At 36.3% G+C, this 26,116-nt stretch overlaps 4 protein-coding genes across 4 annotated transcripts; 2 read left to right on the top strand and 2 right to left on the bottom strand.

Annotated features, from left to right (window-relative positions):
• Window positions 1–5,356: 5,356 nt before the first annotated feature.
• LOC114536282 (acid sphingomyelinase-like phosphodiesterase 3a) lies at window positions 5,357–6,918 on the bottom strand. The gene is made up of 5 exons (XM_028557616.1): window positions 6,762–6,918; window positions 6,408–6,582; window positions 6,101–6,195; window positions 5,796–5,999; window positions 5,357–5,643 (listed from the first exon to the last, which is right to left on the bottom strand). Exons 1-5 carry the CDS (start codon window positions 6,916–6,918, stop codon window positions 5,357–5,359), a joined length of 918 nt encoding a protein of 305 aa, XP_028413417.1.
• Window positions 6,919–8,827: 1,909 nt separating this feature from the next.
• LOC114536281 (sphingomyelinase phosphodiesterase D-like) lies at window positions 8,828–11,605 on the bottom strand. Its single transcript, XM_028557615.1, has 6 exons — window positions 11,259–11,605; window positions 10,822–11,155; window positions 10,535–10,709; window positions 10,181–10,275; window positions 9,813–10,022; window positions 8,828–9,416 (listed from the first exon to the last, which is right to left on the bottom strand). Exons 1-6 carry the CDS (start codon window positions 11,451–11,453, stop codon window positions 9,136–9,138), a joined length of 1,290 nt encoding a protein of 429 aa, XP_028413416.1. The 5' UTR covers window positions 11,454–11,605; the 3' UTR covers window positions 8,828–9,135.
• Window positions 11,606–14,044: 2,439 nt separating this feature from the next.
• On the top strand, window positions 14,045–21,786 carry LOC114536310 (FGGY carbohydrate kinase domain-containing protein-like). The gene is made up of 15 exons (XM_028557658.1): window positions 14,045–14,343; window positions 14,910–15,262; window positions 15,485–15,546; window positions 15,628–15,705; window positions 15,788–15,919; window positions 16,090–16,184; window positions 16,410–16,517; window positions 16,790–16,851; window positions 17,186–17,336; window positions 17,600–17,674; window positions 17,933–18,053; window positions 18,201–18,295; window positions 18,388–18,449; window positions 18,553–18,623; window positions 21,667–21,786. The coding sequence occupies exons 1-15, from the start codon at window positions 14,119–14,121 to the stop codon at window positions 21,669–21,671; spliced, it is 1,695 nt and encodes a 564-aa protein (XP_028413459.1). The 5' UTR covers window positions 14,045–14,118; the 3' UTR covers window positions 21,672–21,786.
• On the top strand, window positions 21,681–25,910 carry LOC114536280. The gene is made up of 11 exons (XM_028557614.1): window positions 21,681–21,762; window positions 21,831–22,168; window positions 22,274–22,546; window positions 22,614–23,623; window positions 23,894–23,978; window positions 24,093–24,242; window positions 24,513–24,611; window positions 24,724–24,837; window positions 25,097–25,201; window positions 25,514–25,615; window positions 25,713–25,910. Exons 1-11 carry the CDS (start codon window positions 21,681–21,683, stop codon window positions 25,830–25,832), a joined length of 2,478 nt encoding a protein of 825 aa, XP_028413415.1. The 3' UTR covers window positions 25,833–25,910.
• Window positions 25,911–26,116: the final 206 nt, after the last annotated feature.

The raw sequence follows: 26,116 nt of genomic DNA, 5'->3' as shown, positions 1-26,116 counted from the left end.
TGAACCTGGGGCGGTTGTATAAAACTCTTTACTTATATCGTAGTTAACTAGAAAATACACGATTCTGATTGGCCAATTCTGCCACTAACTAGAATAGTTAAACGTTAACTACCTTTTTATACAACCGTCTCCTGGTCGATATAACCAAGCCTATAATATTCTAGTTTATTACTATTAGCTATAATGCAGTAATATCATTCAAGTATTTATTTAGAATAATATTTTTAAAACTACGGCATAAACGGTATTGGCATAAAATACTGAAAACAGCGGTGGCGTGTATTATAAATACTGTAATTTTATTGTAACTATAAAGGTTTCAGAAATATATACTGTAGATATTTATCCCACATCAATGATAAACTATTTAATTCTTCAGAATATCATATTACAGCAGCAAGGGCCAGCAAGGCAAGCGATATACCCAGCCTTTCAAGTGGCTGGTCAGCGGTGCCACAGACTGACAAACTACTCATACCACAGGTCATACCAATGCTAATTGTGAATACGAAGGCCCTCATGCAGGTCGGAACGTCGAGAAGTGTTTTGTCCATTTTGAGCAGTTGTTATACCACATTTGACGCTAAATTTTTGAATTAATACTGGGTAAATTAACTTATACGACAAACATTTTTTGCTTCGTTTTCAAGATGCTAAAATGTATTATCAACCTAGAGTATATACATCAGGCCCCTTGTTAAAATTCTCTGACTATGCGGAGCTGCGGTGGCTGATTTTACCTGCATGTCAGCAATTATATATACTGGTTTCACTGCACCTTTTTATGACTATTCGTAAGCCAGTTTAAAAGGCACTTTCGGTCTGCAAGGATGTAAATCAAAGAGCACCCTTGTTAAACATTTTGACAATACAATGCTGTATTCCTAACCGCGGACAAATTTTGTAAATAATTACTACTAAATTTGCAAACTTTCGTCTTCTTATGCCTTTGTCTTTGGCGACTCATTTGCATCATCTACAGGGTGAGTAAAAAAAAACTGACACCTTTGAAATTCAAATTAGCTGCGAACTTATGGCTGGAATATGACAATTCCCATGTACAATCAACAAAAACGATTTGATAAAACTGTTCTTTTGTATTTACAGAGCTTAGAATGCATTTTAACTCCCAATGGGAACAAACTTTATGTTTAAGGTTGATTAATATGATATGCTTCGTATACCCATGAAATATTTTAGGCAACTTCTGTCACATTACAGCCGCTATGCGGCTAATTTGAATTTCAAAGGTGTCAGTTTTTTTTTGACTCACCCTGTAGTCTAGTGAATCTACATTCATTGTCATGTAGATTGTGGAAATTTCCCATCTGCCGGCAATTCCCAACTGATAGCTATATTTTTGATCTCTTAGAAAAATAAAATTAAATAGTGGAAAATCTTTAAAATAAAGCTTTAAAATGTATGATGAGAAAGTATTACTGTTACGCTATGATAAAAATAGAAATAAAAACAAAACTAACGCAGTTATCCCCTGCTGAGCGCTTTAGGTACTTTCCCTTCTGTGACATGTATTGTTTTATATCGACATACGTCTCTTCGTCAACTTGCGTGTTTGATCCAATTTTTATGCTCTCAAATGGCTAGTAAGCCACAGGTAATTTATGAAATGTTTTTGTTGGCAACTTCATAGCTTATATATTACATTAGGAAACTGGGGCCGGTTGTACGAAGGCTGGATAGCGCTATCCACCGCTACTTGAAAGGCAATAAAGATCCCATGCAAGCAACACAAGATTAATCAAACGCTTTGCCGATTCTATATATCTTGCTATATATCAACTAATTTTCGCATTTCATAGGTCTGTCGTTATTTTATGTTTCTAGACACTTGAAATCGAGGGTAAACCAGCCCTAACACACCAGCTGGCAGCTGGTAAATGGCTACGTCGATCATTGCGAGGATCGTTGCAAGGATTGCAGACATGCCATGCAAATGACGCGTCATACTGTCACAGAAGCAAATGAAGGGTCTCGTAAGAACATGGAAATAACAGTTTATGCCGAACATTTCTCTTTGAAATTCTGGTCTGGTGCTCGGAAAAACAAAATCGTTGTTCAGGTGGTTGCAGGGTCGATAAAACTCAGTGTAACTGAGGAAAGTTGGCGGATGTGGTTTCAAAGTGCTGTAAACAAGTCCTGGGACGTTTTCAAAAATGTTTCAATCTTCATTGTAGATAAAGGGGTAAGTATACTGGCGGGTTCTGGCGGAGTTATTGCAGGTGCAGCTTTTAAGGCTATTGTAGGTGAAGCTTCTAAGGCTATTGGACAATAACTGTAACCGGAACTGCTAACTGTAACCGGAAAGGAATTGCTATAGGAAATTGAAAAATTGATATTACGACGATACGAGCGATTGAAGACTCGTATACGTCATATATACTAGCAGACGTTTTAATATTTTGTTAAATCTAGTGTGAAAGTCACCTTATGGGGCATGATAATGATATATGCTATTGTTAATTACATGTCTAAATATGTTGTTGTTTGTCTATGTCGTTGTCCTTTTCAATGCATGTGTATGTCTGTCTATATATGATTATTAGAAAACGTAAAACATGTATATGATAGAAGTTACGTTTAAATCATTATATTAGTAATATGATTGTATCATGCAGGACCCCACTGAAAAACACTTTATAGGTGATGTGGGTATCCTAGTTAAATATAATTATGAGGACAATAATATCACCTAAATACTTTTCTTACCACGGTATCACACTACATCCCATCTGCAAAGATACGTGGCCGGAATTATGTGCCGTGGATGAGCAGCGCGATACTTCATAACATTAAAAAGAAAAGTTCTCTACGACGTAAGCTGGCAAAATCTAAAACCACTAAAGAAGCCCTAAAAGCAAAAATCAAGGAACTTAGAACTACCATAAAGAAAATGTTGCGTGATAGCCGCTCAAGGTACATAAATTCTATCTGCTCAGACCGCATGAATAATCCGAAGCGCTTCTGGTCTCTCTTCAAACTAAAATCAAACGTTAGCAATGTACCCGAGAAGGTGTCAATAGCTGAAAGTGAAGTTACAAGATCATCCGCAGAATCCCCAGAGGCCATCGCATCTGCCTTTAATTCCTACTTCACCTCAATCTTCACCAGTGATCAACCAAACACAGTCAACGATTCCTGTTCAATCGAAGCAGTTCGTGACAACTCGACGAACAACACCTTGTTGGAGAACATCACGTTAACACCAGTTCATATTGCTTCAGTCTTAAAAACTCTTGACAACAATAAAGCGCATGGACCAGATGGTATTCCTGCACGTTTACTTACAGAAACAGCGTACCAAATAGCGCCGTCGCTTTGTGATCTATTCAACAAGTCACTGCGCACTGGAGTAGTACCGCGAGATTGGAAACTGGCCAATGTCGTTCCTGTTTTTAAGAAGGGAGATAAGGAATATGTTGAAAATTACAGACCAATATCTCTACTTTCGTTAATATCTAAAGTATTGGAACGCTGTTTGTTTGACTGCATCAAAGAACATGTGTTTAGCCAGATTAATCATTGTCAACATGGCTTCATGCCAGGAAGAAATTGCGCCACCCAGTTAATCGAAGTATTTGACAAAATTGGTAACTTGTTGGATCGTGGTAAACAAATTGATGTCTTATACCTGGACATGTCAAAAGCCTTCGATAAGGTGAGCCACAAACGTCTTCTCCTTTGTCTTCGTGATTTCGGGTTCAATGGTAACATCCTCAGATGGTTTGGCTCATACTTACAAGATCGCAGACAACAAACGACCATTCTTGGTGCAACATCATCTCCTACACCAGTAACATCAGGAGTACCTCAGGGCTCAATACTCGGTCCACTACTCTTCCTATTGTATGAAAATGATCTACCTAACAGTATCGTGAGTTCTTCTATCGCAACTTATGCTGATGACACCAAGATATTTAAAGAAATCAACTGCCTTGATGATGCTACAGCGTTGCAGGATGATCTGTCAAACTTTGAAACTAGTTCCTCGAATTCTGGTCTTAAACTAAACACATCAAAGTGTAAGACTCTACGTATTACCAGGAAGCGCAAGATAGTCAATCATTCCTACACTCTAAAAAACAAAACCCTAGAAAACTCAGAACATGAACTTGATTTAGGTGTATGGATTTCCAACAACTTGACTTGGCGAAAACAAGTCTTGGAACAATGTTCAAAGGCAAATAAATCACTTGGATTTTTGAAACGATCTACACGGAATATTAGCAATCAATCAGCGCGTCGTACTCTGTACTTAACTCTCGTTAGATCACAAATCGGTTATGCAACGCAAATTTGGTCACCACAGTCTGTCGAGCTCATATCCCGATTAGAACGAATACAGAGACGTGCATCAAAATATATCCTTCGTCTGCCATTTCTTTGTGAAGCCAGCTACGAACAACGTCTGAAGCAATTGAAATTTCTTCCTATCAGTTATTGGCACGAGTATTTAGATATGATGTTATTATTTAAAGTAAATTGTGGTCTAATAAATCTCTCGAGCGCAGTCCTTCCTACACAACCTATGAAATTGAGAACAACAAGATCCGTTCAACAAAACTCCACCCAATTCCATATCAAGAAATGCTATACAGCAACATATCAACGATCATATTCTATCAGATCAACAAGGATCTGGAATAGTCTACCAAAACACATAACCAATAATCTGAACTCGTTATATACCTTTAAAAAATATCTACTTGATTACTACTTCTCTGCTCTAGAATGTAACTATAACATAAATGATCCTCGTTCATGGAAAACAATTTGTTTAAAGTGCAATCAGACTCGCGATCTCACTAAACCTCTTGCATGCTGTTTTTAATAAAGATGTTTTAAAAGAAATAATGTTATTATTATAATATAATATATAAATTATTGTAGTATAATGGGATCACAGTAATTGGCCAAAAGCTGTTGTGAATACCCTGTCACAATTGTTGTAAATTGTTCAATGTTGTATTATTAGAAATAGTATAATTGGAGCTATCTTGCAGTGAGGACTTTCACAGATCCATGTCTATTCTAATATGTTTAATAGTTTTTTGACTGTAAAATTGAAGTCTGCAAGGATAGCTCTAATAATGTTATAAATTAATAGTGTTTTACTTGTAAATTTATATTGTGACAAAGCTTATAAAATTAAAATTAAAATTAAATGGCTCCAGCCCTCATTTCACTAATATCGCTATTGGTCACGTTACAGAAATAGAAATTATATCCTAAAGACTTAATTGTTCTCTTTCTCCAATTAAATTGACGATTTTGAGAGATCTTACTGTATGCATGATTGGATCTTATCGAACCATTTCAAAAGGTTTTCACTATTTTTTTATTTATCAAAGTTATCTTCTGGATATTTTTTCCGGCATGCGTCAAATTCTTTTTTTCTTATGCAAGTAATTGCACAATAAAAAAGAGATCGAGAATAAGAATCAGGTTTATGACGAACTTGTCGTGAACTGATAAAACTATTGAAGAAACTATAGTCTCTTTCGCTGATAAGATTATCACTAAGGTGCTTTATTCTTTTGCCATTGATGACTTTGTCATCATCGCCAGTTGGTGGATATCGTGTTGAAAATTTGTAGTCTAGTTGCCATACTGGATTTTTAATGTCTAAAGAGGGAATTAAGAAGAATTAAGTTAATATCGAAGTATGTCTTTGGTAGAAAAATACATGGGCAGCGCATGGAATGGAACATTGTATTCGACGTGAAAAATGGGAAATGTCATTTGACATGGCAATGGGATAGTGTCAGAACCTGTACCTATATTCAAGTAGTATTGTTCGTAATCCGTAATTGCCTGGAGAGACGGGTCAAGATTAACAACACGAAATGCCGGGTAATTTCTGTATGAAGGTGAAACAGATGGCATTAGTAGAACATAAGAGAATTTCCGATGCGAAGAATCTTTCTTCTTATCGCTGAGCAGACGGAAACTATCGCGGTGAAAGTGAGAGAAGATTTGCCCTGAAAAAGAAACAAATTTCTAAATATTGTGCAGGCGAACCTATTTTATACGAATCCAGGAGGAAATATAGCCAGCTTATATTCTTGATTGATTCCCTCACCTGCAACAACGTCGTTAAATTCATTCACAACCAGGTTGATATATAGATCAGTGAAATTGCTCATCCAAGTGGATATATGAACATAGATATCCATCCTAAATTATAAAAATAGGCACGTAGCGCGTACATGCGGGTACCTTTGACAGCGATTATGCTAAGAATTGCTATTATGTTAATCGTTCTTGAAAACACGTATGCACAATTTATAAATTTTAAGCGTTATTTTGAATAAGCTAGCAGACTAAAACTTATCATAAATTCTGTTTTTCAAACACGTTAGACAAGGATATCTTTAAACTTCACATACCCGAGAGAAATATGGCTGCTTATAATAACTTTCTTTTTTGTTTTCCTAGCAATATTTAACTGCCCTTCTAACCACTTCATCTGTGTATTTGCCCTGTTTACAAAGTAATTCTTTGGTTTCCAAGCACTTTTTGTCCAGTACATTGTGTTTAGAACCAGCAAGTTCATCTTTCCATCTGTCAAAAATGCCAAAAAAAAAATCAATGAAGATTGATGCAAAATTTTCTCCTATAGTAGAAACCTGTAGTGTTGAGAAGTATATATAGAATAGATATAGCGAAAACTTTTATGGCTATAAATGAAATGGGAAAATTTCACCTGTTCTTGCTAAAACTGCATATACGAAACGACAAACCTGATGTGGACACCTTGTAATACCCTCCATAAGAGAATGTCTTTCGTAGTTGATCCAAAGATGTCGTCTGATATTTCATGTTACAGTTTGTACACAATATGCCGTCTTTCCAGATATTCAGTACATCAGAATACCATGTATCCTTCTCGCCAGGCATTATATAGTCACCTGGTATATCATTATTACCAATGACTGGAAAATAAGGAATATCGGGAAATACTGAGTTCACTTCACTCGATAACTTCTTTATGATTTTCAAAACCTGCTTTCTTCTGTCCTTTCTTCCCAAATGATGAGGAGTAGCATCGCCTGCATAGAAATTGTATTCTTAGAAGAAAGCACAGTGCCTGGCAGTTATTCCTTTTCTTACCTAGTCTTCTAAATATTTAATATATATTCTTCTTCCTAGCTTCATGTAAAATCTTTTACCTGGCATCAAAATGAACTCTGGACTTTTTGTTTTTTGTTTCATAGCGGACAGTACACTTCGAAGCAAATTCAATGGCGCATCACATCCAATCTTGCCAAGGCTACCATAATCTGCCTTGTTAGAACTTTTAGTGTTTTTATTTCTACAGAATTGACTTTTATCTCCAGTCTTCTTATACATTAAATCTAAGTGAACATCAGTGAACAATAGGAATGTTTCAGACTTGTTTGCATTTGAAGTGAAATGTACTTTACTGGTGTCTTGTTCGTAACTTTTCAAACTCTTTCCATACTCTGATAGAGTTAAGATAATTAGGAGTCCAGCGTTGAAAATCATTTATCAAATATCTGCATAAAAATATAAACCAATCATTAATGCAGAGTTTGGGCTTCGGCCCCAATGTCTCAGTTCACATGCACAACTAGTCACAACTAATCATAGCTAGTCACAACTAATCACATCTAGTCACAACTAATCACAACTAATCACCAACTAATCACAACTACTATATATGACCTGTTCATGCATGGAGCAGGTTCCCGTTCAGTTGCGTATTTAGCCAAAATAAATAAAATTTAAAGTTCACATTTGGATATATCTACATATTTAAAGTAATTGCCAGATATGAATTGTAAAATATTCTTTACTTTGAATTTGAAATTTTTACTGCGGTATAATTTTTCGACTAACGACAACGCGGAATTCGCAAATGTTACAGTTTAAGTTTCGTCACAGCGAGAGACGATTGTAAGTTTAATTAACCTAGTGAAATAACAACTTGTAATTTAGAAGAAAAAAATATCTCACTTTCAAAAAAAAATTACTACGACGGATAATAATTGCAAGATCATTCAGGTAAAATGATCAAATATATCGACATCTCGACAATTAATTGTACGTACCAAAGTATAAATACCAAGAAATCAGCAACTGGACTTTAGTCAGTGCACGAATTACATTGTCGCAGCATTTCCTTTCAACTCCTTATTACAGTTACTCTTTTTTGTTACGGTAACTCTTCGGCCACAAGGGCTGTTCCTGTGATTTATTCAATATAATTTCACCTAGGGCCGTCATGTTTTAAACAAAGATAAAATGGGAAAAAAATACAGCCACCTGTTGAACATATGCAACAGTCGTTTGTCGAAAATTTGAGGTAATTTAAAAGGTTCTTCAAAATAATTTGGCGAAATCTTCCCTTCAAAACAGAGATTCGTATAATAATTACCATATTCAAGACTAAACCAGGGAGAAATTGAACCCACCCAACCTCCGAGGCTGAGGTCTTCGGCCTACACTCGCATGGGATGTCACATCTTTCCCACTGCAATTTATTTTAAAATTTCTTACTTATAATGAGGGGCTGCATGAGGTGTTGGACATAATAAATCTCTCATTGTTTAAAATCATATCGTTTATTGTGTTAAATAATAATACGTTATAGCTACGTACGATATTAAAGTGAAACAGATAAACAATCGTGTACAAATAAAGAAGAAGTCACTACATTATATATGAACGTACGCAGCAGCTAGCTCAACCCTGGCTCAACGCACTGGCCTAATTTAAGCTTGAAATAAGCAACCAACTCTTAGTTTTATTTATATCGTCGACATGCAGTAAATATGCCGGCCGTCATAAGAATGGTAATCCGGCCTGTCGAAGTACACTTTATCCATCACAAGTTATCTTTTCTATCGCATGAGATATTTCTCAGTTTTTCATGCATCGCAGATGAGCTATACAAACAGATAGGCTTATCGCTTATCCTTGTCTATATCGAGTTGGCTGTGAAATAAATCAACTTCCTAATGTTGCTAGCTAGGAGGAATGCACGCATGATATAAATACGAAAGCGACAAAATGTATTCAGTTGTTGAGAGTTGTTGAGAGCTAGGGTGCATTTATTAAATCAAAGTAACTAATTCAAAAAACATGGCACTATTATCCGCCCTTTACTGGATACTTCGTGTTGCACGCATCATAATCTTTCTGACTGTAATATCTCACCGCGCAATAATATTTGAATCGGGAAAAAGAATCAGGTTGATAGCGAACTTGTCGTGAACTGATAAAACCATTGAAGAAACTATCGTTTGTTTGGCTGATAAGATTATCACTAAGATGCTTTATTCTTTTGCCATTGATAACTTTGTCATCATCGCCAGTTGGTGGATATCGTGTTGAAAATTTGTAGTCTAGTTGCCATACCGGGTTGTTGAATTCTGCAAAAATAACGGTATATAAAAAAGAATTCTCCAGTTGGATTTTCATGTTTTATATACACACTCAATCTCTTCTGATTGCCTTCACGAATACTACACTGAACTGGTCATGGACAACTGGTGAATTTGTACAATTTTTAAGAAATCTACGCTACGCTATATATAGTTCTGTCAGTATAGGCGTCAATCACTCAATGAATGGCTCCCCGGACTCTACAAGTCAACATTGTGCTACGGCTTGTCCAACCTCGCACCCAGGGTCTTTTTTGCGCGGCTTGTCTCCCGAGATCTGATATAATCATTATTTCAGGTATCGTAAATTTTTGGAAAATCATGCACGTTGAGCTCGTTATCTTTTAAGTGTTGTAACAAATCTCAAGCATAGTATAATCTCACCTGTTATAATAACAAGATTCATGTAAAATTGTTCGTAATCAGTGATTGCTTGACGGTCTGGGTCCAGATGAACGATGCGGAAATTAGGATTATTTTTATACACAACAGATACAGACGGCATCAGCAGAATGTACGATGACAATGAATCGTTTTTCTTGTCTGCTTGGAGAAAACGGAAACTGTCTTTGTGGAAATGGGCATAGATTTGACCTAAAAATGAAAGTATATTAACATGAGACAACGTGATCTTTTTGACGCATAATTTTACGCTACTTTAAAAATGCTACTTTAAAAATGCTACCTCACATAAAAACTTGGCAACTATAAGTTAACGGGATTTCATTACATTATATCTCTTTATTACGAACCTGCCACAAGTTCACTAAACTTTTTTGCAACGAGATCCATGTATAATTCAGTAAAATTACTTAACCACAGAGTCTTTTCGGCGAAGGTATCAATCCTAATGGACAAATTACAGATGATTACAAAGCAGTTCATGGCACAAGCATGAAGACTTTGTGGCTACATTTTGAAGCCATTCGCTACCTCGCAAATTTAATTTAAGTAAACGTCGTTTTAACGCCAACATGGGTAACGCAATTCGAAAACTATCGATCAATTTATAATCAATATTCGTCTTCCACATTAAAGCTCTTTGGTATTACATTATTTTCTATGACAAAACACTGTTTAACTGCATGATAAAGCTAATAACGTACCCAGGGGGTATATGGCTCGTGATAATAACTTTTTTCCCCGTCGAATTCGCTAATTCCAACTGTTCTTTTAACCATGCTATTTGTTTGTTTGCTCTCTCCTGGAAATAATCAGCTGAAATCCAGGTACTTTTAGTCCAATACATGGAGTTCAGGACAAGTAATGTCATGCTCCCATCTAAATATATCGACATGACAAAAATTATGGAAAGACGTTATGGTATATGTCACGAATAAACAAAATAGAAGAAAAAAAACATGCACACGGCAGAGTTTTGTATTTTACAAACCTGCAATCGACACCTTGTAATACCCTCCATATAAAAATGTCTTTTGCAGTTCATCCAAAGACGTCGTTGGATACGACCTTGTACAGTTTGTACACAATATGCCGTCTTTCCAGATTTTCAGGAGATCAGAATACCACGTATCATTTTCAGTAGGCATTACATAATGTCCTGGAAGATCATTGTTACCAATACTTGGAAAATAAGGAATGTCCGGGAATGCTAATTTGACTGCTTGTGATGTTATATTCATAATCCCAAGCGCGTTTTCTCTCCTGTTTGTTGTGATTCCATGAGCACACGTGTCACCTGAAGCAACATATTTGCAAAAATTGCCCTACTTTTATATTTAGAGCGACATACAAGCTAGTGTATTAGCCTATATGAGATAGTTTCGAACTTTTCACTATCCTAGATTATGGGAGAACAGGATTGAAAACGTCCATTTGAATGTTAAGACACCTACCTGATAGCATAACAAAGTCCATTTTTGTTAAATTTTTGGCTCGAACACTCTTCATGCCATTCAATACTTCATTAAGTAACTTCAAAGGTGAATCACAACCCGGTCTTCCATACGAAGCATTGTAAGCGCTTTGTATACTCGTATTCCTACAGTACTTGTCTCCAGCCATAGCTTTGTACCATGGATCAAGGTGGATATCAGAGAACAGGAGGAACGATAAGGGGTTATTTGTTTGAGATGTGTGCTCGTTTTCATCATCATCGCATTGCAATTTTAAGGCGTATGTTAGAGCGATGGAAATTACCACCACAATCAACAGAGCAAATAATACGACGACCAAAACATTTCTGAGAGGACATTTGCGATTGCCACTTGTCTAAAAAATGTCAGAGAAATTTTCTTCGTGTGAACCAGACTTTAAGACTTTTAATGTTCGACCTTGTTTGCACCGAATTCACGGACACGACATCGATTAAGTTGTTTTACGGTATCTCTATCCTCAGAAGTTTTTCATTTAGCGGATCATGTTAATTAAACCAATCATGCTCGCTTTGATATGGGTTCATTTCGATGTCGGGGGGGGGAATGTATATTCATACATTCGTCTTTTGCCCGACTGATTTCTTTTGTACCTCAATATGCATGTATAAACATAATAAATATATAAAAATACAGCCCCCCCCTAGCCCGCGGTGAAGACGCTTCTGTGTTCCTTTGTATTTCGAAGCGTCTGCACTGCAGGCTACCCCCCACCAATTAATTAAGTAGTCTGGCAACGGCTCCGATTTCGAAACCAGCATTTGCCACCATGACCAGTGACAGTGTCAGTACTGGATGCGGAATAGCCTCAGTATCTTGTCTCTTATGACATGTCCTACGTACAGACTATTATTTAACATACGCGACTTGTCGAGCCATCAAGGTATAAGAATATACGCACACAGTCGTTAAAAATGTGTTGTACATCAAGATTAACTGTGCGCATACTATGTGCATATACGATATAGAAATATAGTCAAACAGGCGGAAATGTCGTATGTTAATAACATCTTACTAAGTACTAAGATCCTTTCATTGTGATATGTACGTATGCAAATACGGTAACTGAAGCGAACCCTGATGCTTGTTGACTATTGTGATATGCCGAGAACTGTGTTTTGACGAAAACCCCCAGAAATGTCAGTACCATGTGTAGTATACTATATGACAGTATACTACAGAATACCATGCCATGTACGTTTCGGCAAATAAACCCACACTTTCAATCTTTAGAAGTCCTTGCATTCACTTCTTTATATATTAGCTGAAGTGAACTCTTAATGCATAATCGAGGCGGAGACATATTTACCCACCGAGGTAGGTAATATTAAATGATAATTCTGCATCATCATCTCTAGCTGAAACATATATATTTTATGTTGCCGGCTTCTAGGAAGATGAAAGCGTCTTTCCTACAGCGTCAGCTTGTACTAGTATAATTTCAGTATGAAAGTATTTAATTAAGTTTATTCATTTAGTGACGGTCACACAAATAGTTTACTTCAATTTTTAGATATATACAATATGTTGATACAGTACCTTTCCCATGACATTATAATCAAAGTTGTCAGCCATTCTTACTGTGCTTATCCTGAGATGTTATATTTGATCACACACAGTTCGTAAGTAAATGATAAGACACGTCTGTTCAAAGCGCTGCCGTGTTCGGCCGTTGTCGTATTATTTGAAAATGAGCGGTGCAACCAAGCGCCTAGTCACATGTCTCACTGTGAACGCCATGTACTTCATGGAGGCAGGGAAAAGCTGGAGTAGACTAAAAACCCTTTAACAGGAAGTATCATCTTCACGAGGACCCTAATAAACCCTGACCTCATCACCCCCAAGGCCCCATACTACCACTCTATTGCGCTAGATTGGTTAATCTGAGTTATTGCATTTGATTGGTTTATGCATGTTTCCTCAAAGGTAGCGTTGTGGTCAAATCTACTTGTCCTCCTGTCAGATATATATAATAAAGCAAACATTCAAATCAGCCAAACGAAAGCCAGAAAGGAATGAAAGAACCTTTCACAATGCAATTAGTCGGGGCTTTTAGTACTGGTTAGATTTACAGAAGGCGCTATAACACGCGAGAAAGATCTCTTTCATAAGAACCATAAATACCCGGTTATAGAAAGTCACATGAGTTGCCCAAGTCGATTACCGGAAGTTAGAAGTTTTTCATAAAAGTGCTCAGCATTTTCAGGACGCCTCTATTGAATAATGCGTATGAATTATGAAAACCTCATAACGACAGCATGGAGAAACATTATACAGTCAAACACCAAACTTCTAAATTCATTAGGTGTTCTTACTGTTCTATCAAAATTCATCGTTAAAATGATACAAGTTTCAAAACGTGTTTATACATATTATGGAAATAATGGAATAGATACTTTCTATATCAACTAAACTTACCCCCATGGTCATGAGCGTCCAAAGAAACGACAGCAGATTTTAAGAGTTACAAATTAAAAATAAGCAGTTAAATAATGAATCCCGCAGACTAGATAGTCTAGATTCAGTATAATTTGCAACCTTGTTCCTACTACCACCTGACCTACAACCAGAAAAATGCTAAAATGAGCAGAATTTGTCAATACGCGGAAATGAGTAACTTTACCTGGAAGAGAGGTAAATTTACGTGGAAGAGACTCAGTGGGAAGAGAGGGTAACAAGCATTGGTAAGAATGGATAATAAAGGATAATTAGCAAAAAGAAAAAGCAATTAAAAATATGTTTACAATCCATTGAATCCAGTTACAATACATTACAATGCAATAATATTTCCAATAATGCAACCAATTTATATGGCGGGTAATAATACCGACATTGATTCTGGCGCGTATTTATATATTGCCGTCGACGTTGGCACAAGCAGTGTTCGGACTGCGGTAGTTGATAGAGAAGGACGCATTATTGAATATTCCTCAGAAGATATTAGCATTTGGCAACCCTCGCCTGAGTTGTACGAACAATCATCTGAAAATATTTGGAAATGTTTATGTTCTGCAGTAAGGGTATGCAACATCAAAATCAATAAACGAACATGTACTGCGAGTCAAACGGATTAAAATTGACATCGATGGTCATTAGACATTAATTGGCGTGACTATAGACACTTCCCGAATTTGCTCTGGGGCAATGAAAACCAGCCCATAAACAATAGATTTCATTGCCTGCCTCGTTTCCAAGCTATTGTTTTGTGTGCACTCAAGCAAATTCGGGAAGTGTCTATTATCACTAGTAACAGACTAGTAGCTGTCATAATGTGGTACCATAAAACAGTAACCATTGATCATATGATTAGTATTAACAACCCATGATGTTTTGGTTCCACAACAGTGACTGATATTCTTACTGTCAATGATTGTAACCAAACCTAACCTTGTAACCAGGTTGTAAAAATATAAACCATATTAAGAGACCTTTCAGACCATATAAACCATTGAGAGAACATGAACTAATCAAATGCAATAAGTCTATCAGATTAACCAATCATGATCGCAATAAACCAGCAAGCTTTTTCAATGATGCACGCTTTTTGGACATTATCAACAGAAATAAATGATTATTTTTTAAATAGAAAGCATGCAGCAAGGTTAATAAAGGCAACATTCGTGGTATCGGATTTGATGCAACATGTTCATTAGTGGCTCTTGACAAACATGGCAATCCTGTGTCAATTACACCCAACAAGGCAACCAATAGAAATATTATTTTATGGCTTGATCACCGAGCTGTGAAAGAAGCTGAGATTATCAATACCACAGGACATGATGTACTTAAATTTGTTGGAGGCAAAATTTCTCCAGAGATGCAAGCACCAAAAATTTTATGGTGTAAGAAAAACTTAGAAGAAGAAAGATGGAAGGATATTTCTGTCTTCTTTGACCTACCAGAATTTTTGTCTTTCAAAGCTACTGGTTCCTATACTAGGTAAATGTAATATTTGTTATATTGGTAGTATTACATATTGAACAAACATCTCCAAATCATTGCTTATGTTCAGTGCATTTATATGGTAAACATGGTTTTTATATGTCATGGTTGTAAATCTTTTGGTCATGTACAATGCATCAAAATATTTAAATTCACTTTGTAGAAACAATATTTACACTCAGAATGACTGGCATATTTGTTTTGTTGCTTCTCTTCTAGATCTTTATGCTCTTTGGTCTGCAAGTTTAACTACATGGGGCATTCTTCACAACAGATCAATGGTAAACAATTCTGTTCTTGCTTGTGATTTCCATGCATAGACACCCAATTCTAAATTTCTAATCATCTACATGACCTTTCAGGTAATTCAGGTTGGATCCCTTCATTTTGGAGTGGTATAGGCCTATCGGAATTTGTTGAAGATGATTTTAAAATATTAGGTAAAAGGTTAAACAAAAGAGTTAAGACTTCAATGCTTCATGCTTCTTTATTTATTTTGTTTTGTAATTTTTGTCGTTATAGGTGGCAATTCTGTCTCTATGCCAGGTAAACCCCTTGCTCATGGACTATCAGTACAAGCTTCTCAAGATCTCGATCTACCAACTGGGTTACCTGTGGCTACTTCGTTAATCGATGCTCACGCTGGTGGACTGGGTACAATTATATTTCAATAATAATTATATTCACAATCTCATAATCAGAGCCTGCAATCCTTGTTGTTATATAGAGAAAATGTCATTATTCCACATGTTTTATAGGCTTATTACCAAGCTAGGTGGCTTTTTCTGGTAGGTATACCTAACATTTAGTGCTTGATATTTTAGGGGTAATTGGTGCAGCTGTCAAGGATGAACTGTCATGCGAATCACTCACGTCAAGATTAGCAATTATTTCTGGAACTTCTAGTTGTCATATGGCAGTATGTATGTTAGGTTTCAACCTTATAACAAAGTCTTGTTTCGACAGGTAGAAATCATCTCGACGGTAGAAACTTGACTCTGTCCCTAGCTGACATATTGAAAACAGATTAACAAATCACGCATTTGTTCTATCACAGCAGTTCATCTTTTTTATCACAATCTCATGCACCCAGGTTGTGTTAAACATCATAACTCGTCCGAATAGGTTTTATTTCTATTTATAGATAGACGAGCGACCTTTGTTTGTAGACGGAGTATGGGGACCATATTATTCAGCTATGGTGCCAGATTTATGGTTAAACGAAGGTGGTCAAAGTGCAACTGGGAAAGTGGTAAGTACTGTTCTAGAAGGCTGGTATATCCCTGCATACATGTACTTGTGAAGTTTTTACTGAAAGCATCAGGGCGTGATTTGGCTAAACATTCGTTGTGAAGTTAGGGGGTTCGAGAGAGGCGGTGTAAATTTTCATTTATTTGGAAATTCTGTAGTATTTGACAGGGCGATGATAAAAACAAAAACACAATATGAGGACATTTGTACTCATTTGAGCAACGTTATTCCCCAACTAAGCAGCCAATCCTCATCATTAGTTGTTACATGCAGATCGATCATATTCTTGAAACACATCCTGCGTGGACCGAACTTGTAGAAAAAGCAAAACAAAGGTAAACTGATTTGACTTTGTTTTTGTAAACAAATTGTTTTGATCCTAGATAAGTCTAAGATATTTTTAAGTAATTAGGAAATTATCATCCAGATAGTAATATTAACCAGGTCCAATCTTATGATATTGCGTGATCTTCTATGACACATTTCTCGCACATTCTCCAGTTTTACTGGGAAATTCCTGTCACGGAACGTTTTTCTATGTAAACCGAGCTTCATAAAAAAATTCTTTCGAGACATTTTGAAAAGAATCGTGGTCATAATGGAGAGGTGATCCCCGAGTCGATATTGTGATAATAAATTGAAATTGCTATTTTTCTCAAAATATTCAAGCGCGTGTACGATGTACGAAAAGTTATATAGTATTCTGGAAGAATCTGCGCAGGACCAGGAACATTATGCTTTGTTAACTAATGACTATCACGTCTATCCTGACTTTCATGGTAACAGATCACCAATTGCAGATCCGACATTGAAAGGAATGGTATGTATAGCGTCATTAGCAGAGGCTGAGGTGTAGTAACCGCATTAAGGATGATTCGAGTCGACTGTTTGACGCGGTAAACATGAACTTCAAAGTCAAGACATTTGATCCCGTAGTTTGATAAGAGGAACCTTAATATATAACTCCCACAATTTCACAGCTTGTTCCCGGGGAACTTGAGTTTTTATCGGAATAACAGTGCACTATGAGATTTCTATGCTATGCTAATATAAATGCTAAAATGAACTTTTTTCTTTTGTTAGGTGACAGGGCTAACTTTAACAAATGATCTCAAAAGTTTAGCAGTTTTATACTTGGCTACAATACAAGCTTTGTCTGTACGTATTACATTGCAACTGTTAAAGATAAATTTCAGTTTGTTTTAATTCGATTTAGAAATTTAATTTTTAAGCACTTTTCATGCGTTTACGAAGATTTTCCTTGCGATAGTAGTCAGTGGATAGAGGCCTGATAGAAATTACTGTCGCTAAACACCTGTGTGCTCTTGTTTGCAGTTTGTGTAAACTGTAATTATCAGTGATACGAGCCTTTACGATGTCAAATCATGGCTAACTTTTACACTACGTTTTTTCCAGTGTGGAACGAGGCAAATTATAGAACGTTTAAATTCATGTGGGCATAATATCAAAGCAATATTTATTTGTGGTGGACTTTCCAAGAATTCTTTGTTTGTTCAATGTCATGCTGACGTCACAGGTGAACGAACATGCAGTGAACATTAATTACTTTACATTTTTCTTACACATTTTACGAGTAATAAGGATATTAATGATCAAAATGATGTCAGCTGTATAGTAAACTCGCTTATTTTATATGTCATATGCGATTTGTTATGTCTTAAAGGTCTTCCACTCGTTTTACCACGTGAAACAGATTCGGTGTTGGTGGGTTCTGCGATTTTGGCAGCGTATGCTGCTGGTGATTTTAAAACAATGAAGGTACGCTAATTTCTGTAACATGGAATAAAAATATCATATTATTGATCGTGTACATTTCTTCATCCATTTATAACATAAGTTGTTTACTTCAGGATGCAATGGCCTGCATGAGCTCGGCTGGTAATGTTCTTCATCCGAATTCTAGTACAAAAAGGTAAATGAAATTTATCTGAAAACATATACATAATCGGAAGCTAATCTCACATTTTGTGATCATTAGTTCTTAAAACTTATTCGGAGTGCCCCTGTTATTCCAGGTTTTATGAGAAAAAATATCAAGTATTCCAAAAGATGTATCAAGATCAACTCGACTACCGTAGGATCATGTGTTCGTATAATTTATGATTAATTTATCAAAATGATTATTGCATTATGTTAACTGAGTTTATCATGTCCTACATTAGAAATTGAATCAGAATTAATTTTACTAACAAACACCTTATTGGACGAAATATTTTATGAATGATATTATTACGTTTTCGGATACGAAAGGCCGGACTAGTATGAGTACTGACATTTAAGGATGCTAAGCGCTTCCCATTCGAAGCGCCCCTGAAGCGTTTTTATACGTGTGCGTAAAGGAAATGTTTAAATCTTTGAAAGAACAAACACTTATCCTTTTTACGTCATAATAGAGAGGTGGTGTTATTATAAATTTTAATAATGAAAGAAAGCTTGAAAACGATGACGTCTTGTAAGATTTATCATCACCTGAAACGTTATGTTGATAACATGTATAAACCACATGATAATTAAATCGTAAAGATAACCTCGACGTTTCGAGCAAAAATCTACACCAGAGCGTTCCATTTTCATGCATTTTTCATCGAAACCACTTTTCAAATGAATGACAGTTTGACAGAATATCAATATAACTAGAACTTCGTTATTTAGATGATTCGAGAAAACTCGAACACTAATGAGTTATTTTGTATGCATTCTTTCATGGAAACCACATTTCAACCATATGACCTTAATCCCTTGATAAAACCCGATATAAATAGCTTCTGTAAAGCCTAACAGCTGTTCGCAGGCTCGTATGTCACTTGGTTAACTAATGATTCCACAGAAACAATCAACAATGAAACAACTGACTTGGTTCCTTGCAGTTCTCTAGTGGATCAAACTACATGCATTATCAGTTTCTTTCCTATCTGTAAGTAGAATTGTCATATATTTGCGTTATCTTACTGCTTTACAGCTGCTCTGTTTATAATGATGAGATTTCTCGCTACATACACATATACTTACATGAACCTTGTTTTTGCTATGAATGAACACCTCTTGGTGATCTTGACGTATTCAAAACTAGGGTGAACATTATCAGCACATTTGTATTGACGCCGTCATGATAAGCATGAAAGGACATGTCTAGCAACGATTTCATGAGCAGACGTCTTGTGAAACTTGTGAATCTTGTAAGCTTGTGTTTCCTGCTTTGACTCATTTGTCACGCTTCACTATAGTCGAGGTGAAAAGATGCTGGTAAAATAGCTTGACATCTTTTGTTAAAACTAAGTTTAAAAAAAGGTTCAAGTGTTTATATATCGTTATTCATTCAGGTCATTCAGGTAAAAAACATCTGCGTGACGACGTGCTGTAGTCATTCAGAATGTTTTCCTCCCTTTTTAATTAATGTGCCGATGATGTTCAGACCCTTCAGAGCTTCATTCAAGTATATAAAACAGAAAGGTAAACACGTTTGTATATATATGTGCATTATTGAAATACGTTTTATCAAAGAATCCAAAGCGCTCATGCGTTTTATCATTTCAAACTAATTGACTGTAAACTGCTATGAACATATCAGAGATAATGTATTAAAGTACTAAGTAGATAAACAGTCATACAGAGAAGATAATCCTTGCTCATGTAATTACTACACGGTCGCCATAGAGAATGTAAAATAAGTGCATATTGTTATGGTTTTTATACACGAAGATTTCAGATTTTGAAAGTTTGTTATTTGTCTAATATTTGGTATATGAAATGACGGATGAAGACTTTTCGATTTTCCCCGACCAGGCATTAGATGAAACATGAGACCAACTATACTCATGCACATTCACATGGTACATTGTTATAGCCACAATCACGATACGTTTCTAAACCTTTTAACAGTAAGTAAACTTCTCTTATTCGATTAACTTGCAGTGTTGCACTATACTGATATGCTTTAACGCGGGAAATAAAATCTATTTTACAACTTATAGATATATCACGACCAGGTAATAGACATGTCTTGACTTGGTGAAGTTGCGCAGTAGTTATAAAATTGATTTACCAGGACCGGACAATTATTCGTCACATTAGGTCGAAGTTTAATTTGAAATTAGCTACAAAGGTTCGTGTTTATAAGATTTAAACTATCTATACTTTATAGCTATATATATAGACAGCCAAAGGAAACAGGAAATTAGTTATCCGTTTATAATGATTGCAGTTAACCACTGATCAATTCAAGTATGTGCAGTCAAAGGCCAAACGTATACGTGAACAGGACATAAAAAGCTTTGAAGATGAGTTCGCCTTGTGTAGTGTAAACGGGGCTTTCTGATTTAATACGAATGGTTATATCAACAATCGGAATTATTTATGAACCTCATCTGTCACTTTAGTCTGTCACCTTCGTCCAAATTTTGTTATTCCTGAATCCTATTATAATTCGCAGGATTTTTGTTACCATGGCACTTCAGTATCATGAATATGCCATTATTCTAGTCACTAGTGCAGCATTTTATAGAATATTGTTTTGCGGTCAATATTTGTCAACGCAAAGAAAAACTACAGCTGTAGCTACATCATACGACCATATCTCATTATCAAAACCATTATTTGTTTCCTAGACAGCATAGTATATGGTCAATATGCGAGCATGCGGTTTCGCTTGTCTTCCGTGGTTTCACTTATTGTATGCTTGATGTACATCCGTGGGGACTGCCAACTTCTAATATTATTAACACCGCATGTGAAAAAACTTCAAGGGGCCAAGTCACTGGGAAATTAGTAACCTACCTATAAAAACATCCCAAACTCACAGAACATCAACCTTTACTTCCGTAAAACCTTATCGACCACCCCCATTATTCAAGTAATGAGTTGTCCACATGCCTGATGGGGTTTTTGACAAACAAATTTTTCACGAAGTCTGGTGACTGCTGTGCAGTTTCCATCTACAATAATTTCCACAATAACCAGATAAAGTGCCCTAATATTTTTCGAGTGAACCAAACTAATCACGCCATGCACCAAGTCATAAACTCAACATATTGTTACAATATGATTTTCTGCATGTCTATCGTCTTCTAGTCGATTCCTTGAATGAATTTTTGAGAGATATTGAGCGATGCGTGAAATATTTCGTTTCTTAGGTTGAACACTGGCAATGGCTGGCGTGGAGACATACTTTGATTTTGATGCGGAGACATTTCAAATAACTGAAAAGAAGAGGCTTAGCAGTTCCTCAGGTACTTCAGGAGACGTTTTAACTCCAAACTTGCAAGTCCGTACAAAAGCACATGCTCTGAAGATACAGGTTTTGAGACCAGCAGTGATCGCAGTTCTCAAGATGGCGTTATGGAGTCACCGCGAAGTCCCAGTCAGGATTTTTCTTGTTTAACATGTCCGAGAGGAAGTTTTGATTCTTTGGTTGCAAGACCTACGGCGGATGATTCTAAAGAAAGCATTAAATCCACGTCATCATTCTGGGACTCGAACGTTCCACCCGAAACTAAAGCCGTGCTTTCAAAAATTCGAGATCAGATGCGATCTAGTTTAGAAAAAGTAAGAAAACTTGAAGAAGAAGCCAAGCAAATCCCTTTATTGCAAGTGAAAATATCTACTCTGCAAGAGGAGAAGAGACAACTTGGCTCAGTTGGAAAATAGACTTAATTTGAAAAATCACGCTCTCGAAGTAGCACAATGAGTAGTAATACTAGTCGATCATCTTCTATTGATGATTTGATTGGTGGTTCTCAGGATAGAAAAACAAGAAATATTGGCGTTGGTGACGATACCATTCATGATATACTCTGTGAGAAATGCAACGAAATTCAGTCGAAATTGCTTGGACATTCTTTAGGTGCTGCCGTTGGTTACTGTAGCGAAGTACCTCGGACTGTCGAGGGACGTCGTGGTAAATCAAGGACTATCCAAGATGATGATATTAAAAGTTTTTCAGATCGCTGCACTCAAACAAAAACTTCAAATATGAAAGCACCTCAGTGCAAGCAAACAGTGTCAACGAATGATGTTTCCACTGAATAAACACTCGTGATAACTCAGGCATAATGATTAAAACTGATGTGACGGACTAAAGACTCTTCTTCTGGTCCATCACCTTTTGAAACAAGATCTATTGGATTGGGAAATGAACTATTGCTTGAAAGATTCTTGTGCGGGAGAAGATAGAGAAATTCCTAGCTATACAAATACAAGTGTCCAAAATACCGTATCCACATGCGATAAAAGCTTTGGAGTGGAGATTATCACTGACAGTATTGGTGTCATTGCTTGCCCGACCGTTATTTCAGTTGCTACGCAATGTAGCTCTCTAGAAAATAGATCTAACAAGAAACAACATTCTATTGGCATTCAAACTGCACAGGAGGATGTTGATTTAGTGTCAGTGGGTGTTGGTATGTCTTCGATTGATGATTCTGAAAATTGTGAATGCTCCAAATGTAATTCACCGAAATCTTTATGTGAAGATGAAATACTGCAATCCAATAATTCAAGCATTGCTGTAGAGACGTCACCTTGGGTCGACGTGGAAGGACAGCTACTTCTTGAGTATCATACATCCAAGTCCTTATCTTCTGTTGCTGTAGAGACAAGTATAACCAGCCGTTCAGTGGGCTGCGGTGATCAAAGCATTACGGATGTTTCTTGTCAAAATTGTGTCCTAAAAATTTCTCGATCTCTAGGTGTAAACTGTTCCCCAAAAATGTCTGACAAAGCAGTTGGAGATGTAGATGTAGATGGAGATGTTGTACCTAGGACCAGCTCAGTGGGTGTAGGTGAATGTTGCTTGACTGATAGTTATTGTGAGAGGTGTTTTTCACTGCAAACACGGACGGTTGGTGTTGGCAATGGCAGCGTTTTAGATACAGTTCAGACTGATCTCGAAACATCGATTCTTACGGATGTATCGTTACAGCCGCTCTCACCACCACAAACGCCAAATTTGGAGGAGAAATTGACGACAGGACTCAATGAAAATGTGTCTCCAATACAAAGAATGTTCAGTGATGAATATGAAAGAGTTGAATCTGATGAACTCATCCTGGATTTCACAAGCGAAAGATCGTGTAAAGCTGGTCAAAAAAGGTATTTAACAATTGAACTGAAAAATCTATGTGCAAGAATTTCTTTATACTCAGTTTCAACATCGTTGAAATTCCTTACTTGAAAGTATATGCAGGAGATGTTTTCTCCACTTCTCTATCAATTTGTTAATTTATATATGAATTTAATCACCATTCACATAATTACATTATCATTATCACTATATCATACACAGAAATCGATTTATCTCGCAGTCTATAGAGTTCGAAACAAGTGCCAAGACATTTATAATTTAGTTTTAATTTAATTTAGTACTCGGGAGGACATTCTTTTCACGTGCAAACTTCTTCAAAGACATTTTCAAAGCAATACCGAAAACTTAGACGAAGAGAATTTAGTAAGTCTTTCATTCCAATTCATTCAATAATAGATCGAATATTATTACTACTGATTCATAGGTGCATGTTTGAAGTGAACAAAAAATTGATTTTATTTCATATTCCATGTACAGTTGCTTTGCATAAAGAACATTGAAGATTATTGGTTTACTTGTGTGACAGATGAAAGACTTGACAACGAGTCTCTGACGGATCTTATTAGAGTTTTTCAACAGCATTTGCCTTATCTTTTGGATGGTATAATAAACTCCCAAGATGAACATGTACGTTTTGTAGCGTGTTTGTATATAGTGTGTCGATTGTTTATATTCTTGGCTTCAGTTTGTCGGCCTGGTAGATATTGTATTAAAAGGTGATATCAGGTCCTTGAGGCACTCGTGGAGGCATTTGTCGGATCTAATATACGCTTTAGAGTTTAGATTAATCTTTTTTCTTCTGAATCTGACTTGCTAAAAAATTAGCCAAGTAATTAGCGAGGAAAACGATACAAGTACACATTAAGAAACGTCCCAATACGTATATATTTGATTTAGGGAAACACAGCGTTGCATTACGTTGTAACATACGGAAATTTTGATTGTGTGAATGAGTTACTAAAGACAAACCAATGCAATGTGATTATCACAAACAAGGTACGTATAGCTTGAAAAAGCCTGTTCTCTATTGTGATAATATCAAATTCGTACAATCACTAAAAACACTTGCACTTTGCTACAATGCTACACTGACAGTCTGTTCCCGCAGGCCGGCTATTCTGCAGTGATGCTAGCTTCACTGAAGGAAGCTGTCAACTCCAAAGATAAGGTGGTCTTAAAGCGATTGTTTGAAAAGGGAAACCTTAATTGCGTCGCTCAAAGTGTACGTAATAAATCAACTCTGTTACGATTCTAATTAATTAATCTTTCTATTAACCCACTGGGCTAATTTTGCCTAGAAAATTATTTAGCTATTCAGTTCCAAAATATTTAACGTATGGGTTTAACAGTGGTATAGCATGTACGTGTGACGTCAAGAGGCTGATAAAGCTTGCAGAAAAAGGGCACCATATCATAAAATTCACTGAAGCAAACCACAAAATTAGCTGGATACAAATTTCTTTGTTTCTTCCGCGTATTAGACTGGTCAAACAGCTCTGATGTTAGCCGCTGGCATGGGGAACGTGGAGACCGTCGATCTCCTTCTCCAATGTGGGGCAACGAAGACGATAAACACAGCAGACTTGGTGAGTATGGAAAGTGTGAGTGCATAGCCACGCCCCTCGCTCAATGTTAACCACATTCCTGGGCCTTAGAATCGCTTTATCGCTAGACCTCAAGTCCACAACTAATCAGGTTAAATCGAAAGGAATAAAATCCTATATAGTTTATCGTTTAGGGGACAGGTAAATTTGAATTGTTGGTCATATTCAGAGTCACTAAAAAGTTGATAGTCATCACATGAACCCTCCCCCCCCCAATCCTCGTTGTTTCGCTGCACACACTATAGCTTAAGATAAGGATGAATTTCAAATATACCTATCTCACATGTTTGAAAGGATGGTTCCACAGCGCTAATGTGCGCATGTGAGCACGGTTATGCTAAAGTTGTGAAGAAATTGTTAGAAGTTGATGGTTGTGATGCAAGTATTGCTGATCATGTAAGTCAGAATTTATCTAAACCCGTGTTGTTTAATTTAAATAATAGTTGTGTTTTCTCGGTAAAACTGAATGAAACATATTCACTTTACTCTTTAGGATGGTAGTACTTCTTTTTCGATTGCGATGGAACATAATCGAAAAGATATTGCTCTGATGATCTACAGTCATATTGAAGTATATAATTCCACAACACCTCATCAATTAATGAAAATCTAAAAATGTTTACATTTTGTTCTTTTATGTCACGGCAGATCAATCTATTTAAAAATTTATGTATAATGAAGTTTAATAATATATAAAATATCTATCATTTATCTGTTGTCTTTTTTACCAGGATTCATTTAGGAGCGGGTAAAATAGGCTGTTTGAGGCAGAAAGGGGAATAAATATTGGAAAGCGAGAGATTGTATAGTTTTAAGACGACTAAGTTGTAACGCCTGAGATTTTGATGTTAAGAAAGGTAGTACATGGCCTGGGTTGCAAGGACAAAAAGCTGATAT

This window comes from Dendronephthya gigantea, unplaced genomic scaffold (genome assembly GCF_004324835.1).
Source record: "Dendronephthya gigantea isolate DGI-Jeju-01 unplaced genomic scaffold, DenGig_1.0 000133F, whole genome shotgun sequence".
Classification (NCBI taxonomy): domain Eukaryota; kingdom Metazoa; phylum Cnidaria; class Anthozoa; order Malacalcyonacea; family Nephtheidae; genus Dendronephthya; species Dendronephthya gigantea.
This window is presented reverse-complemented; position numbering and strand designations above follow the sequence as displayed.

Coding starts and splice junctions, on each gene's coding strand:
- LOC114536282 (XM_028557616.1), bottom strand. CDS start 6,918: ATGCCTGGCGAGAAGGATACATGGTATTCTGATGTACTGAATATCTGG. Junction 6,196..6,407: donor AGCAGCCATATTTCTCTCGG/GTATGTGAAGTT, acceptor TTTATAATTTAG/GATGGATATCTATGTTCATA. Junction 5,644..5,795: donor ACAATACTACTTGAATATAG/GTACAGGTTCTG, acceptor TTCCCTCTTTAG/ACATTAAAAATCCAGTATGG.
- LOC114536280 (XM_028557614.1), top strand. CDS start 21,681: ATGGCTGGCGTGGAGACATACTTTGATTTTGATGCGGAGACATTTCAA. Junction 22,169..22,273: donor AGAAGAGACAACTTGGCTCA/GTTGGAAAATAG, acceptor GGTGGTTCTCAG/GATAGAAAAACAAGAAATAT. Junction 24,612..24,723: donor ATGTGATTATCACAAACAAG/GTACGTATAGCT, acceptor CTGTTCCCGCAG/GCCGGCTATTCTGCAGTGAT.
- LOC114536281 (XM_028557615.1), bottom strand. CDS start 11,453: ATGGCTGGAGACAAGTACTGTAGGAATACGAGTATACAAAGCGCTTAC. Junction 10,276..10,534: donor ACGAGCCATATACCCCCTGG/GTACGTTATTAG, acceptor TTTGTCCATTAG/GATTGATACCTTCGCCGAAA. Junction 10,023..10,180: donor GTTTAGTGAACTTGTGGCAG/GTTCGTAATAAA, acceptor TTTCATTTTTAG/GTCAAATCTATGCCCATTTC.
- LOC114536310 (XM_028557658.1), top strand. CDS start 14,119: ATGCAACCAATTTATATGGCGGGTAATAATACCGACATTGATTCTGGC. Junction 17,337..17,599: donor ATCCGACATTGAAAGGAATG/GTATGTATAGCG, acceptor TTCTTTTGTTAG/GTGACAGGGCTAACTTTAAC. Junction 18,054..18,200: donor ATGTCATGCTGACGTCACAG/GTGAACGAACAT, acceptor TATGTCTTAAAG/GTCTTCCACTCGTTTTACCA.